The 17,225-nt window shown below is 37.6% G+C and overlaps 1 protein-coding gene across 1 annotated transcript in view; it reads right to left on the bottom strand.

Moving 5' to 3' along the window:
* parp4 (poly (ADP-ribose) polymerase family, member 4) overlaps positions 1 to 14,167 on the bottom strand; it is a 29,678-nt gene extending 15,511 nt beyond the window's left edge. The window contains exons 1-22 of the mRNA XM_063005583.1: positions 14,098 to 14,167; positions 12,593 to 12,721; positions 11,435 to 11,630; positions 10,953 to 11,058; positions 9,706 to 9,784; positions 9,517 to 9,609; positions 8,730 to 8,888; positions 8,382 to 8,519; positions 8,051 to 8,209; positions 6,920 to 7,071; positions 6,676 to 6,807; positions 5,910 to 6,008; positions 5,612 to 5,795; positions 5,379 to 5,523; positions 4,804 to 4,949; positions 3,807 to 3,938; positions 3,589 to 3,675; positions 3,313 to 3,477; positions 2,191 to 2,234; positions 2,039 to 2,117; positions 693 to 830; positions 401 to 596 (exon numbers count right to left, since the gene is read on the bottom strand). Coding sequence (XP_062861653.1) covers positions 401 to 596; positions 693 to 830; positions 2,039 to 2,117; positions 2,191 to 2,234; positions 3,313 to 3,477; positions 3,589 to 3,675; positions 3,807 to 3,938; positions 4,804 to 4,949; positions 5,379 to 5,523; positions 5,612 to 5,795; positions 5,910 to 6,008; positions 6,676 to 6,807; positions 6,920 to 7,071; positions 8,051 to 8,209; positions 8,382 to 8,519; positions 8,730 to 8,888; positions 9,517 to 9,609; positions 9,706 to 9,784; positions 10,953 to 11,058; positions 11,435 to 11,630; positions 12,593 to 12,718 — 2,755 coding nt within the window. The 5' untranslated portion in view covers positions 12,719 to 12,721; positions 14,098 to 14,167. The remainder of the gene's footprint in view (positions 1 to 400; positions 597 to 692; positions 831 to 2,038; positions 2,118 to 2,190; positions 2,235 to 3,312; positions 3,478 to 3,588; positions 3,676 to 3,806; positions 3,939 to 4,803; positions 4,950 to 5,378; positions 5,524 to 5,611; positions 5,796 to 5,909; positions 6,009 to 6,675; positions 6,808 to 6,919; positions 7,072 to 8,050; positions 8,210 to 8,381; positions 8,520 to 8,729; positions 8,889 to 9,516; positions 9,610 to 9,705; positions 9,785 to 10,952; positions 11,059 to 11,434; positions 11,631 to 12,592; positions 12,722 to 14,097) is intronic.
* Positions 14,168 to 17,225: the final 3,058 nt, after the last annotated feature.

The raw sequence follows: 17,225 nt of genomic DNA, 5'->3' as shown, positions 1-17,225 counted from the left end.
TATTTGAAAAGAACTTCCACATTCATCTGCCGTATTTGTAATTTTTTGTGAGAAAAGTTGTGCCGCACTGAATGCTGGGATAGCCCTTACCGCTAAGGAAGCACTGGATGCTCCCTCATTATTCAGTCAGATTATTGCTTCGAAATAAGACACTTTAGTTCGCAGCATTTAAGGCATCTAAGAATCTAGACAGACTTCTTCTAGGAAGCATGCATAGGATGACGTAAAATGCTGAGTTCACTACATTTCGGACAGACCCACAGTATTTAAATGTACTATATACTGCAGTGTGATTTATCTTAGTAATTCATCTCTGACTTTGCAAGGAAAAAGTTCCCAATGAACAATGAACTAATTTTCCAGACACACCCAAGATGATGCTGTTTCGGTCAATACTAACCTGTCCCAAACAGAATGATGTTGACCTTCAGTGAACGATCCAGTGAGTTAAGAACCTTCAGAGCAAGCCTGCGTGCGTTTAGCATGGCCTCTCCTCGCATGGACTCTGATGTGTCCAGCACAATTACCACATCACTCACACCTGATAAAGAAGCATCACCGCTCTCGAATTGTGGATAAAACACCAGCATGCAGGCCTGCACAAATAAAACACACAGAGTTAAAGCTAAACTATTCATATGCATGGTTTATTTACTATTAAATTTGACCAGGACATGCATATCTCTTTTAACCTCAGTATCCTTCTCTGGATGTTTCTCCACCCACATTCTCGGCATATGGATCTGTGACAGAGTAAAGCTGAGCTGGAAACCATCAGAGCTGAGAGTCTGTTCCGGTAGTGTGTTCACGACAGCATTACAATCTGTTTTCTAAAAAAAAAAAAAAAAAAAACCCACAACAAATTAACATGTAAATTGCATACACTTACCAGACAATAAGGTTTACCTATATATTATATACTCACAGTGAATATTTTATGAGCTACCCCCAACAAAGAAATTGGGAGTGTACAATTACTTTTGTACTTTTTTGTGCTTGTACAATTGCTGACTGGACCTTATATGTTGCTTTCTACACTTTTTTACCACCACTACCTTGTTAATTAATTAAGAGGGTCACCTATAGCAGGGATTTTCAAACTTTTTTTCAAGCAAACCCACATGTTGTCCATTATTTTTACCACGACCCTGGCAACACAAACAATGCACCAAAACAAAACACAAAACAACATTTACTTAATTAATGAAAATACTGGCAATCTGGTCCCACTGTGGTTTACAAGATGTAACATAATGCCTTCACATGGGGGCATACAGTACCAGTCAAAAGTTTGGACACACCTTCCCTTCAATGGTTTTTCTTGATTATTTTTATTTTCTACATTGATACATAGATTAATACTGAAGACATTCAAACTATGAAGGAACACCAACTCTTTACCAACTCTACCTCTGCACAGCACAACTGATGGTCTCAAACACATTAAAAAAGCAAGAAATTCCAGAAATTAACTCTTGACAAGGCACAAACGTTAATTGTAAACCATCCCAGGTGGCTACCTCATAAAGCTGATTGAGAAAATGCCAAAAGTGTGCAAAGCTGTCATTAGAGCAAAAGATGGCTACTTTGAAGAATCTAAAATATATGTGTTCCTTCATAGTTTGGATGTCTTCAGTATTAATCTACAATGTAGAAAATAAAAAAAAAATCAAGAAAAACCACAGGAATGAGAAAGTGTGTCCAAACTTTTGACTGGTACCGTATGTGGACAAGTTCATTTCGTGTTTATGTGCCTGTTAAAATTTGTTTAATAATTTTTTATTATTTTTCTCTGCGACCCATTTTTGGCTCGTGACCCACCCAAGGGTCGAGACCCAGGGTTTGACAAACCCTGACCTACAGGACAAGAATGTGTACAAATAGACATGAGAGCTATTTGTAATGAAATGTGTGGTAATCCTGCTCTAGGCTTTTATATAAGGAAAGTTTCAAATCACATGGTGCTGTTTAAAAATTCCCAACAACACTGCTGCACCAGATACACATTACTATGTTACTATGAACACAGCACACGTACCTTGATTTTAATGCGATGTGAGCACTCCAGGTTTTGGATTTCATAAGGCATCTCAATGGACATGCTCAAAGAGAATTCTCTACAAAAAGCAAAAGGTGGTTAGTCATGGATATACAAGAATAAAGGAAAAATGTCCATCATGTGATTCTTACCCATCTGGCTGAAGCTCGTTCACACAGATTTTTTCAACAGTAGACTGTAACACAAACACACCATTTTCTGATATACACAATATAAACTTCAAATGTTTATTTTTTTTAGAAGCAGTTTGTAGCACACAGCAAGTTTTCATGATATTATATAATATTTTTAGGATTTTTAGGACGCAAAGGCACGACATTGTAACAACTTAAGTGGTTATTATTAGCCCTTATTCAGGTTAATAGTGTTGGCAGTGGGGCAGGGTATTCCAGAAAGTACAGTTCATAAGCATTGTCATTTCAGTTCATAGATACAGTTTGTCTATGTTCTATATTTATATCAAGCTTAAAAAAAATCTGGATTTTCCCTCGTTATCTCACAATCTGGTCATTTTCAATAGTGTATCTAATGTCGCTTGCATAACCCTCGTTCTGATATAGCAGAGCTGGATCAGCACATGCCCTCTACGACATGTCCAATCTGCAACTGCTTCTAAATATCAACACAGAGCAGTATTGCACACAGAGCCAAGTCACCCCGTCCCCACTCACACATCGCAGCAGCAGCAGCAGCAGCAGGAAGAGACTCTATCTGTCCCTCCCTCTCTCAAACATGACCAGGTCGGTATCTCTGCTCAGATTCAAACTTGAGAGTACAAACACTCTGCTGTGTTTGCGTGTTAGGCTTCTGTGTCATCTGAGCATGCTTTAAAATGTTTGATATGCAATGAAGAATGACTAACTTTTTAAAATATGATGCACTTGAAGTGTTTACTGGCACACTGCTTTGTCTAATCTGACCCTAGAACCCAGTTTCAGGCAAAATTCCAATAACATCTAGTGCAATCCAGACACTTGGGGTTTTGACATGCCATGGCTTTTAAATTATCCATCGAAATAGATGTGGTATCTTATTAAAGTTATAAAAAAGGTGCTGACCAAAAAATACAATCACGACTGATAATGTGTGAACGCAGCTTAATTAGGTGCAGAGCCTAACAAACATGCCAAACCGATACTGGAGTCAGATGGCAAAATTCAGTACATGCTATGCTGCACCAGTGAGAAGATAGTGGACACATTAAATACATGCTTGGTATTAAATACATGATTTCCCATGTAGTCCCAGTGTACCTGTGTTTTCTGATTCAGTGCAGCACTTTGCTGCCACGGAGCCACGCTGCCCGGCAGAGAGAAGACGATGTTGCCTGCTCTGACAACCAGCTCGGTAATGAAGGTCACTTTGATCAGCACTGTGGCTCTTGGGGGGAGATTCCCTACGCTAATGGTGAACACATCCTGAAACACACACATACCAACAACGAATCTCTTATAGGATTTTAGGAAAACATATGAAGGCTAAGACAATGTGTACAGTCTAAATGCATGTTGGTATAAAGAGAAACCCACAGGTGCATCCTGGTCCATCAGGTAGGCTCCATGGCCTTTTTCTATAGCCTGCTTGTATTCTTTACGAGCCTGTTCCTTTTCCTTGACCTGTAAGAAAGAAATGAAGAGACAGACAGAGAGAGAGATTACATAATAACACGAATAGAGAGGCCGTAAAAACTAATAATCAATGGTAGCAGAGGGCTAGTTAAAAGGAACTGCAAGAGGAGAACAGTCACCTTTCCAATAACGTGCTTTCCATTAATAAAGGCCTCGAAACCACACACTGTTGCTGTCTCTTCTAAAGGAAACACATACTTCGCCTCTATAGGAACATCACTGTTGTTTGTATAAGTCTGGAAAATGATGACCTGTTAACACAAGGATAAAGACAAGTGAAAATGTGAAATTTCATCAGGATTATTATATAATCACATAAATTCTACAGAAATCATGAAAAGAAAATATTCTGGAAGGTAAATAAACTTATAACAAACATATTTTACTAAATGCTACTCTATTAGGCATGTAGTGTATGATATAAATTCCAGAATGGATTAAAGTCCTCTTCCACACAGAGTACATTGGTAATGAAAAAGATGAAATTTGGGATTTAGCATGCATGTTAAAAAGTAGTCTTGTGTAAATGAAAAAGATTACGATTAGGATTGCCAAATTTCAGCTGTGAAACTCTGGATATAACAGGAGGTGGTTTTGATTCTTTATTTATCTTTTTATCCCAGCTGCATATTTGACCTTCGTTTTGGGGATGTCAACAGTGTTGTGCTTTTGATAATATTCGGTCTGCCCGTGTGAGTTAGAAATTATGGAATTAACAATAATATTCAGAAGCGTCTATTTATTTAAATGACATTTAAATTTAAATTAACATTAGACATCTCACCAATTCTTAGGACCTGATTTGAAAGTAATAGTAGTTTCTGCATAATTTTAATACATTAAATCATTTTTTTTCTCTTCCCTGATTTATATTTGGATCTCATTTGGTCTTGTATAATGAGCATACTGCCGCCACTTAAGTTGTTTTTTTTGTCATTAGATACTTTTTTGTTCTTTAAATTAATGATTGAATGGACAACAACACTGACTTCTTTACAATTATTTTACATTTATATTACAATTATATTCTATACATGCCACCTAAAATGTGTTGGTTACTGCTATGAAAACTTTTAAGATAAAATAGCATTATTTCAGTCCTAGGTAATACTTCACCTGGGAGAGCAGGTCCATAAGCTTACACCTTATATGGACAGCTTGCAGAGGGAGTGTCTGACCAATGCTGTTCAACAAACCAGCAGTAACGTTCTCCAGAGGGTTCTTAGTCACACCCAAACCCTCTCCTTCATCACTAAATAAGCCTGAATAATAAAAAAAAGAAATCATGTACCTAATAGTACAAACAAAACTCAAATTTATATAAACTCCTATTGATCATCATGTAGGTTTAACTTTTTCATTCAAAATTAGGAACTAGTTTAGTATAAAAAACAGTGTGTCTATGAAAGTGATACAGCTCCCTATGATATGCCAATGAAGGTAGGTAAAAATATACTATGCGCATGTCAGAGGGATAGTTTCAGCACTCTTCGGTCAGTATGGGGTCGGTGCCAGTGTCCTTATTCTAACAAAAGGGGAACTGAACATAACTAGACAAATGGGGAACATAAGGAGCAAATGGGGGTTGGAAATGTTTTAATTTACATTTAGGGTGATAAAATCAGTCACTACTTGTATGTGCACAACAACATTATATGTATATGCTGTTATATAGTATTTAGAACACTCACAGACGTCAAGGCCTGGTGAAGAATGCCAGTTGACAAATGTGTCAATGTGAGGCTGAAACTCCTTCACCTGATCCTCCTCCAGTGAGTACTGAACAACATATTTCAGTCTGACCTGGTCTGTATTATACACCACATATTCTTCATCCTGTAGCAGCACAAACACACACAGGCCAACATGTTAAATTAAGCTACAAAATTTAAATAAAAAAAACTATTTTTTTAACACAACACACCTCAAAATCAGAATGCATTTTTTGGCTCTTGCGGACTCCGTGCACACTGTTGTATCCCTCTGGAGCAGAGGTCAGAGTGAAGTCCCTAGTGTGCATGTCTTTACACTGACCAAGAGCCACTTCACACACCAGCAGAAGCCGGGTGCCATCGGTCTCACTGGGCTTGGAATACTTAACAGAAGTGCTGAGACAGAACACAACCAAAGTCAGCACTTGAACTATGGCTAATAACTCATGCTAATGTTGTCATCTTACATAAGATTTCAATGTGTGCATTTTATGACCTGAGGAAACTAACCTTAGGGAGTCACTAAAGTAGATGCCGCCTCCCAGATTTCCGATGTCTGTTCTTTGAATACCATGCTGCTCTACTCCAACCCTTGGCAACAACAAACCCCTGAGCAAAGCAAAAATAATAAAATCAAATGTAAAAATGATTAACATTGTTATCATCTATTATGGAATAAAATGAAATAAAATGCGAATTAAAAAGCGTTTTTGCTTCAGAGAACCTGCAATAAATGTTATTAAAAGTCTACTTTTTAACATTCGTTTACCTAAAAAAATACCAGCTGCACGACTGTTGCCAGCTGATAAACTTGCTAATAAATTGTTTAATAACACACAAATTTCAGTCTATATGGACATGATTGGCTATGCCTTTGGGGGTGGCCAAAGCCGTGTGCCCCATCCCGAGGATTCCTGCCTTGCGGCCAGTGTTTTTTAGGTAAAACCAGGCCAGTCATGACCCCAACCAGGATAAAACAAACACAGACAGTGCATTATTTGAATCATCTAATTACTTAATCTCTCCATGTTAAACTAATCCCAAACAGGAGAAAATAGCTGCAAGATTAATCTTTCTTGTATTGAGTCCATAATAAAGAATCACTAGAGTAAATTACTCCAATAAATTTGTGTTAAGTTGAGAAAAGATGAAGCTAACATAAAAAACAACAACAGTGCAATACCGTTAAGGCAGTACCAAGGTAACCCTGTATTAACAGAGACTTGTTAAACACTGATACACTGTGTGTAAGAAAGAAAAAGAAACTGATTCTTACCGTGACAGGATTCCTACAAAGCTGCTGGGAGCACTGGAATGAAGAAGGTTCCTAACGTTACCCAGCTCCTCTTTAAACATATGAAGTTCTGCCCCTCGATTCACACGCAGTATCTGCTGGACCTGAGCTGGCCTAGACAACCAATTCCCATGCACATGCATTTAAAATCAAAAGCACAAACTGAAAAACCAAACAGAAATGTAAATGCTCCAATAGAGCCAGGTGGAATTCATATTATTCATACCTATCCTGTAAAAGCTGGCTGACAGACCGAAACTCTGGACTTTCCGGGGCCATCTGTTCTACACTGCACCTCAGGGCACGATACTTCCCCAGAGAGGATGGATCTGGGTTACCCAAAGTCAGCTCAGTCATGTTTAGGATGTCTCGGATTAGCTGGAGATGCAAATATGATTGTATTAAGGCTTATGGTGTTACGAGAATAAAACCTTACTGAATCAAACACCCACGTTTACAGTTACCCAGTACCCATTTTTGCACATACTTTAGGGTTAGCCAAATTGCCTTAATTGTCTGTATCTCCTCAAGATCACTCACCATCCTTAAAAAAGCAGTCTGTTAGGTTACCAGTACAACCTCACCATTACATTTGATTAAGATATTTCAGGTCATTTCATGTTCTAAAAGCACTTTATTCTGGTCAGGATTGCAGTGGGTCTGGTTTCCTTTAAATCACTGGGCACAATGCGGTAACACGCCATGGACAGGATCCCAGCAGTAGTGGGCCAGCATGATTATTATATTATTATTATTTATTTATTAGGATTTTAACGTCATGTTTTACATACTTTGGTTACATTCATGACAGGACAGGTAGTTACTGGTTACACAAGATTCATCAGTTTAAGTCTTTAATGTTAAACACAGTCACGGACAATTTTGTATCTCCAGTTCACCTCACTTGCACGTATTTGGACTGTGGGGAAAACCCCACACAGACATGGGGAGAACATGCAAACTTCACACAAAAGGACCCGGACCTCTACATCTGGGACTCGAACCCAGGACCTTCTTGCTGTGAGGCGACAGTCCAGCATAATTACCCTCTCATAACAAAATATATTGTTCTATACATCATCATTGTGTAACATCCTCCTCAGTGTCAGGAATTGACTTTGCATGTATTGTATGTTGCATATATAGTGTTGCATGATACATTCTGAGTGGCTATGTGATACTTTTGAGTGTCGGACAACGGGTTAAAGGGAAAAAAAAAACTGCAATGTTCATTAGAACGGACAGTAGGATAAACATTTTCTGTATGCAGCACTTACAAATAAATCCACTGTGTCCAGGGTTTAATTGATAGATGTCTATCATTACATGTATAGAAAGAACTAAAGGTGATCATTACCTGGCAGAGATCGAGTTTCTGAGACACAAGCTTGTTTTTAGAATCAGGCTCTGGTATATTAAGAGGTAACAGGGTGTTGACCTCATCCAGTAAAGCAGCGACCACATCCTCGTTCTGATTTTTTTGTGCCTGCAGCAGCAAACCTTCAACCCTGCTCACCTGCATAAACACACACACACACACACACACACACACACACACAGTTTATCTATTATACACCTAGAATTACTAAAGATGTACTAATTCAAAGCAGCTAGCTCTTAGTTTATTTATAGAATATTTTAATTCTGATTGGGTTAAGTCTGCATATATTCTATTTGATCAGTCTTACATCATTGAGACTGATGCTGGTGACAGGGACATTCAGGATGTTGTTTAGTGAACCAAGAGCTTCTTTCCAGATGAGTTCCAAAAAGACACCTACTTCCTGTGAGACTGTACCGCAGTTTAGCTTCTCCTCCAACAAAAGCTGTTAATTACACAATGTAAGATCAGTCAAGAATTTGAACCAACATGTTCAAACTACTAGTACTTCTCCAACAATGTTCTTTTAAAAACCAAGTTTAATAAAAACCTAAAGCTGTAGGGATATTCTTGCGGCTATCATGATTAGGAAACGTTACTGCTCATCACTCATTAAAAACTAGTCAGCATATGAGTATAGCTTGTTTGCACTGACCTGCTGGAGGCCATTGGAGGCCAGTTTTTCGGCCCATGAAGGAAGTGTTTGTGTCTGTGTAAAGCCTTGGTCCTGCAGCTCTTTATTCATTATGAGATACATGTCCAGAGCATCCTCAGAGCTGGAGCTGCGCATCTCCTTATCAATCATTACAGTCTTCTGTAATAATACAAAAAAAAAAACCAAAAAAACCCAATACGATCACCAAGCTGTGGTTTATTCATCACTACTGTCATAATCTATATACTAATCCTATCCTCTGCATGTACATCGGATTTAGACAGTATTAAGACCTCTTGAATTTTTGCACACTTCACTGGGTTATGGATTTGATGTTGCATTAAAATAATTGCCATTTTTACTAGTTAATCTACACTAACACTACAGTGAATTAAAAATCCTTTATTAAGAAATCCAACTCTTTGCTATGGCACTGTATATCCTGTTTACTTTAAATATCCCATAGGTGTGTCTAGAACTCAAGCTGAGTTCACCTGTTGCAATTTGAATTAAACAGACATAGTTTAGAAAAAGACACACCTGAGAGCCCAAAATGTACACTGCATTAGCAGGACTAAAACGAGCCCCAAAGTTCAAGGAACTGACTGTGGAAATTGTGTCAAGGTGAAGATCAGGGCAAGGATATAAAACAATCTAATGCATTGATAGTTTCTAGTGGTTTCAGTGTTGTAAAATATTCAGAAACAAAGCGTCAACCTTTTGCTTTAACTTTAGAAAAACATGTATAGCTTCCTGGTAGAAAATTGTAAGGTTCAGATAACCGCACCTCATCCTCATGCACGACAGACTTCACAACACGATACTCCTGCCCAGCTTGGCCTTTGGCACTCTGTAGCTCGAGGACTGACCATTTATTGAGCTGAGCCGAAAACATAAAGCATTTAAGGGTAAAACAGAAATTCATTTTAGATGCATATTGACTGGTTTGTGGTATTAGGAGCATATGTAAACTCACCTTGCTGAAAATGGAGTATTTGGCAACTTGAAAATGTGAGGGGAATTCTGATACATTAGGATTATTTTCCTTCCAAAATCTGAAAATAAGTGGTTATATATTACACACTGTACAGAAGTGGTCGACATTGTAAATGACAGGCTGTAAATTAAATACGACTTCCCACTCATTTGTTTAATACGATTTTTAATGTTACTTCAGATGTAAAGGTATTGGATTCATGTATTCTAAATTTGTGGTCTCAATGGCATTTTTGCAGAAATTATATATGATGAGAAAAATCCACAGAAAGGTAAAGGGAAGTGAAAGCGGTAGCCAAAAAATAAAAACACATAACATCTGCAGCCAGTAATAAAGAATGCCTGCGACAACCAAGTTCTCAATTGGTAGAAGTTGTTGAGCTCAGCTTTGAGCCATACATGGGGCCTGTGCTGATAAGTGCAGCGCCTCCAGCTGAGTTCCCAGAAAAGAAATAAAGTGCTGGACCAGAAAAAAGAACATATTTATTTATTTAAACATTTGCACTTTTTAATGATTTTCACTTTTCACACCTCTAATATTTTTCTAAAGTTATTAAAGTGTTATTTTACTTTTATATTTACACATTTAAATATGATTTAACAGGGCAAGTTTGACAGTTTATTTAGTTTAAACATATATTTAATTACTTTAGCATTATCCTGATCCCCTTACTGTGGGCACAGTGGTACTCTGTTTGGAAACCACTGCACGAACAACAGTCAGTGTTATGTAATGTAATATTTTAGGGACGTCCTTATCACATTGTTTTTACTTTTTTTAATGCATCTTATCCCCATTTTCCTCCCGATTTAGCGCACTCAATTTTGTCTTCCGCTGCTGAGAGATACCAGATTGCATCTGAGGAGAGCACATCGCGGTACACGCCTCTTCCGACACATGCACAGCCCTCCTCTTCTCGCCCCTGCTTTTTTGCACAGGCGTCTCTCTTGCCAATGGGCAAGATGAAGACCCACCCACACATAATTCGGCTAAAACGGTCAATATAAGTTGCATTTGCTGCATACATTGATAAAATACATGTCTATTTCGATCTATTACTTAATTGGTCTAAGCCTGCATTAGCCCACTATTAATAATCAGTATTAGGCTGATACATCCCTTTTCTAAAAACCAATAATTATTAATTTATGAAAAAAAAAAAACAGTGACTTTTAAGGACTTGCAGGACTGTGGTAGACCAAATTTGAATGAAAACCAGAACACACCTGGGTTCTATCAGGTATGTGCCATCATGTGCCTGAACCTCTGATTGCTCCTGCTGGTGAGCTTTGGACATCAGTCCTTTTGATAACTGGAAGGACACCTTCAGCCCTTTATGAGTAAAACCACAAAAAAAATCTGCATTTAAAAATGTATTCTGCATAATCATGCAAACAAACAATGTGGATCATTCTCTAAATGACTTCCACACCCACTTCTATAGTCACCACTCAATTTCCAGGAAGAGTAAATCATCAACAGCTCAGCATACAGTCATAAACACCCAGAACTATCACATAACTTAGATTAACCTGAGACGGTCACAGATTGCTCTCTGGTCCCTTGAACAACCCCCAACACACACACACACACCTATGTTTGCATAATCATGAATCAAGACACATTCAAACCATCTTTATAACAAATAAATCTGTACAGCATTAAAGACTAGAGTGTGTATTATGCAAACTTGTTGAGATGTTAATACCTGCTTGTGAAAGCTGTTCAGGTGTTGGCTCTGAGCCCTGTGGTTTTAAAATATGCTTCTCAACAGGAAGTAACGTCTGTTTTTCCAGGCAGCTCCACACATACTGTGGGCTGACCACTGGTGTCTGGTGTTTCAGAACAGTCCTCTGCTTGCTGCAGCTTAGGTTCTCTAGGCTGGTCACCACCACAAAGGAACACTAAAGAGGACAGAGGAAAGAGGACGTAGCGATTTATTCTGTTTTTGGTTGAATTAAACAGACTTTGCACACAAGTACAATGATAAGGAGGAGCACATCTAGAGAACACAAGCATACCACTTCTTCTAGAAGAGTTACCATGTGCTTCTTTTGAGACGAGTGGAACCAGCCACCAAATCTTGTCCAATTGCAGATAATGTGATTGCATTAAGAAGATCTTTATGAAGAGTGCCAACACATGAGCTCCTAGGTGCCTGAAATGGCTAGTGTTGCCTAAAAATGGCTAGTGAGATAGACAGGAACAGGAACGTCCTTCTTCTGGCCATGATCACCAGAGCCATTCTATTATAATGTATTGTTTATTGACTACTGAGAGCAAATGGCTATGGCATTAACAAAGATAAAATACCCACCTGGGCTTCTAATTTATCACTATAATTAACAGTGTTTCTTTATTTTAAGCAGCTTTAATTTTTTAACGTTAGGATCGGTGATTTCCAAATCAGAACGGTTCTCCCTGCTTCCAAATAAAATCGAAAAGCTTCATCCTTAACATTTGGGTAGTCTAGGTACGATGGATACAAGACATCAGATTATGGCAACTATTTGTTTCTATGTTTACATGGACTGTAACTCAAACCCTTGAGTCAGATGTCTAATTTTCAGTCTGACAACCTGTGGTAAAGCAATACAATGGAATTGCTATTTAAAAATCTACTATCACATCAATTTTGCATCCTCAGGAATCCTCCGACTGCCTGCAAATTGGAAGCCTTCCATTTTTTCATTTAACATACCTGCAATGGATGTGGCTAAATGCCTGAACTCAATAATTAGGAGGGGTGTCCACAAACTTTTAGCAACGTACATATTTATCAGTGGTATTTCATAACATGTTGTTTGATCTTAACATTTGACAGCATTTAAAAAATGACAGAAGAAAAAACAAACACAGTGTTCACCTTCTGGTTCACGACATATGCTATGTTCCCTCCATTGTCTAATATAGCTGACATTAACTTCTTCTTCTCTTTATAAGAGACATTCTTCAGGTCCAAAACCACAGAGCAGTCATCAAATATAGCCATAACCTGCACAAAAGAGAGCAAGACTTATTTCCATGTGTAGTTATTTGTGTTTACAAGTTTAAGATACTGGTTTCAAAAACCAGTTCATTTATTCATTCATTTTCTTATCTGCTTATCCAATTAAATTAAATTAAATGGGCGCAAGGCACACAGTAACACCCTGGACGGGACGCCAGTCCATCGCAGGGCAAGCAAACACACACACACACCCCCACACACCCATTTACGTATTGGGCAATTCAGTGTTTCCATTTAACCTGACTGCATGTTTTTGGACTGTGGGAGGAAACTCACGCAGATAAGTGGAGAACATGCAAACTCCGCACAGAAAGGACCCGGACCGCGCCGCCTGGGGATCGAACCCAGGACCTTCTCGCTGTGAGGCGACAGTGCTACCCACCGAGCCAACGTACCGCCCAAAAACCAGTTCAGATACCAACTATCATACTAAATATCTTATATCATAATTTAAAGGAAGGAATACCCTGGACTGAGTGCCAATCAACTGCAGGGCTTCGGTCAACCCATCCACTCAGAGATAGCCAATCATGTCTGTGTAGATGACAGGCTGGTCGTTAGCACTGCTGGATCTTAGTAATGGGCTAGTGTAAAAAAACACTGTTGTGCCACCTGAGCACTTACATCTTCAAGAATTTTTTTAAATAAGTAACGCCAACAACATATTTTGTACGCAAAGTTTTGGACACCAGTGGTCAAATTACATTTTTCAGGATTAAAAAGTGTACAACTTACTCAGGATGATTTCCATTATTTTACACATGCCACAGTCGTTTATCAAACCTAAAGCAACTGTGCATTACTATTTGCATTCAATTCATGATTCAATTCATCCCAAAGGTGTTTAAAGGTGTTGAGGTCAGGGCTCTGTACAGGCCTATTAAGTTCATCCACACCAAACTTATCAAATAATATTTGCATTGTGCACAGAGGTATGGTCATGTTGGAACAAGAAAGAACCTTGCCCAAATTGTTGACACAAGGTTGAAATGATGTAAGTGAATTTATTTTATTGGTATTTCATGCACTTTAGCAGCAGGTGTGGCTGAAACACCTGAGCTCAGTTATTAAGAAGGGGTGTCCACATACTTTTGGCTATGTGGTGTATGTTTGGGACGTGGGTAGTGAAATTATCCCGACTGGAAATGCAGTGTAATAGCACATTATTAGCTGTTATGTTCTACTTTCGCGCTGAAAAGTGCAAAAACGAATGTTGAATATGAAACTTTACCTCAGTGTTTGTAAAAGGAGCAGTTTTAGTAAATGACTCAGCCGTGTTAGACCAAACACTCGTGTTTAAATATTCCCATAGCACTAACAGCCAGCCGAAACAGCTACATTTAAACCACATAAATACTTACCTCACACTAATTATACGAATAATATCTTTGCTGAGCAGAAAGTCCGTCGTTATTCCCACTTCGACTGTCGGTTCAGACTAAAATATTTTGACAGTCACTTCCCGGAGAGCAGATGACACAAGCCACGCCCCTTTTCTCCACGATATACTGTACAGTCCACACACGTTCATCTGCTGCCATCTAGTGGTTTAATCTGTCCACTTCATGACTGGTAGAAGAAATCACATGCACTCACATTCATTCATTGTCTGTTTTACCACCTCGTTATATTTATTCGGGGTCGCGGTGGGTCCGATTCACACGTAGGAAACACCCTGTAGAGATCGCCAGTCTGTTGCATTGACATGTTTCAACTTTATATCACGTGACTTGTTTATTTTTAAATGTATTTTTATTGTATTTTATTTTTTACAGTGTGTGTTGTTTTCTGGAATTAAAGAAAGAGTATATATTATTATATATTATATATTATATATATATTATATTTTGGGGTTGGAACGTTATTGGGAACGGTTTTCAATGCTGAAGCACTGAATAAAAAAATATTCAAAATTTTTAATTTAACCAAATATCACTTTTGTGTCAACTAAATACCAGTAAAGTCGTTTAAAGATATTGTAAATAAGAACAATAAGAACAGTTATGAACAAGAAAATAATAAAGAAATTGTGCAGTCCTATATTTTGTGATTTTGGTTTGTTCTTGAAATGAAAAATTATATGAAATGGACTAGTATATGCAATTACCTAAATTGAGTCATACACCATTTTAGTTTAATTTGTTGTAATATTTAATAACATGCACATTAGATTCAACAGATAAACTGATGACATATGCCAGTAGTCTATCTATACAGATACTAATCTTTTTTTCTTTTCCTTATTGTAAGTATCATATTATTTTATTGCAGTTAACAGGTTTTTTTGTTTTATATTTAGTTAAAAGTACATTTCATAGAATTTAGTGGCTACAGGAGAACTACAACGAAACTAAATCTACTGAATTTCTTACACTGCCCATATTTGGGGGGATTTGTAGTCCTTTTTGCAGTTTTTAGATACATTTTCACTTTAATGACCTCTGTCGGTTGCTTAAAACTCCTGTTGGCCAAGAGAGACCACAAGCTAGCACATGCCTCCTCTGGAAAGTATTAAGGCGACTGCATCTTTTTACCCACCAGTGGCAGATTTTTACAGACAGCCTGGGCAAGTTAAAAGTACCACACTCCTCTCTTCATATTCTTCTGCTGCACCACCTAAGCACCAGACACTGCCCATTTAGCACAAATGTCAGCCATATTTGTAAAATAATAAAAAAATTATACAATCCTATATTTTGTGATTTTGGTCTATTCTTGAAATGAAAATGATATGAAATGGGCTGGTATGTGCAATTACCTAAATTGGGCAGTTATAGTAAAATTAATACCATTTTAGTTTAATTTGTTGTGATATTTTGTAATATACACATTATTATAACTCTGTACAAGCATGTGTTTTCTGTTTTAAACGTGTTACAAAATTGAAGTGCAAAAGAAAGGAGAAACATCCTTTCCAATAAATAATGCAGACGTGCTTTTCCTTGTATTAGATTTGTAAATAATGTGTGTAATGTGTGAGCAGAATCTGATTAAGTAAGCAGAAATTAAGTGGTTTTAAAGAGTACATGTGGGCAAAGGCCAAAAAGGCAAAGACTGTGATACCACTCAATCTGTTTGATTTGTTTTGTATTCAGATAACAGCTGCCTTTTGGTACAACATTTTGTTCAGAGTTTTGTGTGTATCTAAATCAACCAACTGATTATGCTAAACTTTTGATTGAGTCACAAATAGATTATTTAAGAGAATAACTACACTGATTAAGTGTTTCATGTTGGTTATCATTACTGTCAAGTATTATTTCTTTTCAGCTACAAAGCCTGCTTTGACACAATTATTTTATAGATTCATTTATTCATTGCCTGTATCAGTCTTGTCTTGGTCAGGGTTAAAGAGGGTGAAGAGCCAGTGAAGACAGTGGGCACACTCCAGGAATACACACTGGATAGGTAGACAGGTAGTTTACTGCCAACTGAAGGAAATTAATAGCGAATTTGGGATTAATAGCAACTTGGCATGTTTTGGGGAAGTGAATGTTGGTAAAGGATAAAATTCAACACAGCCAGTAGGTGGTGGTTATTTAATGAACATATCCTTAGTAACCTTTGCACTGACTGGGAATACTCCTTGGTCAGAAGGCCAGTCTGTTGCTGTCATACAATTGGGATCCCTTCAGAGTACCCTGTCCAGCTATTTGTGTGAGGCATAAGAAAATGAAAGCCACAGTATAGAACCTTATCACACCATGAAAAACATGCCCAAAAACATAAAAAACTCTTGACTCAAAAGTAACCACATGTGAGACGTGAAATGCATAAGTAACATTGCTTAAATGCTGTATTTTGACATTTGATGTTTATCCTCATCAAGTATTTCCCTTTTTTATTCTTTAGCATGTAGTCTAATACGAAATAATTGTTTAAAAAAGCTCCCAGATATAATACATATCAGACATCTGTAGTTAAATAACAGAGGTCACATTTCTCCAGTTATATAGAAGCTCCATTGAAACCTATAAAAAAACAATCCGTGTCTGGATTCAAACTGGTGACTTTAATGTACATAGTGCACTACATAGTGAACAGAAGTTGTTGCTTTATTCTAAAGTGGGGCGCTTATATGGGGAGTAAGGAGCCGATTGGAATCTAGCCCTCAGCACAGTCAGAGACATGTATTTTGCCATTTGTTGTTTATCCTCATGAAATATTTCCCTTTTCTATGATTTAACTTGTAGTCTAATATGAAATAATTGTGTAAAAAGGTCCCATGTATAAAACATAACAGACATGAAACAGAAAGGCAATCTGTAGTTAAATAACAGGGGTCACATTTCTCCAATTATGGAAGCTCATTCAAATCTTTGAAAAATCTGTGTCTGATTTCAAACAGGTAGATTTAATGTACATAGTGCACTACATAGTGAACAGAGGTTGTTCCTTTATGCTAAAAGTGGAGCACTTATAAAGGGAGTAAGGAGCAGATGGGAATCTAGCCTTCAGCACAGTCAAATACGTGTATATTTAACATTTA

Source organism: Trichomycterus rosablanca, chromosome 12, assembly GCF_030014385.1.
Source record: "Trichomycterus rosablanca isolate fTriRos1 chromosome 12, fTriRos1.hap1, whole genome shotgun sequence".
In the NCBI taxonomy this organism is placed as follows: domain Eukaryota; kingdom Metazoa; phylum Chordata; class Actinopteri; order Siluriformes; family Trichomycteridae; genus Trichomycterus; species Trichomycterus rosablanca.
Note: the sequence above shows the minus strand (reverse complement) of the source record. Positions and strands in the feature narration are given on the sequence as shown.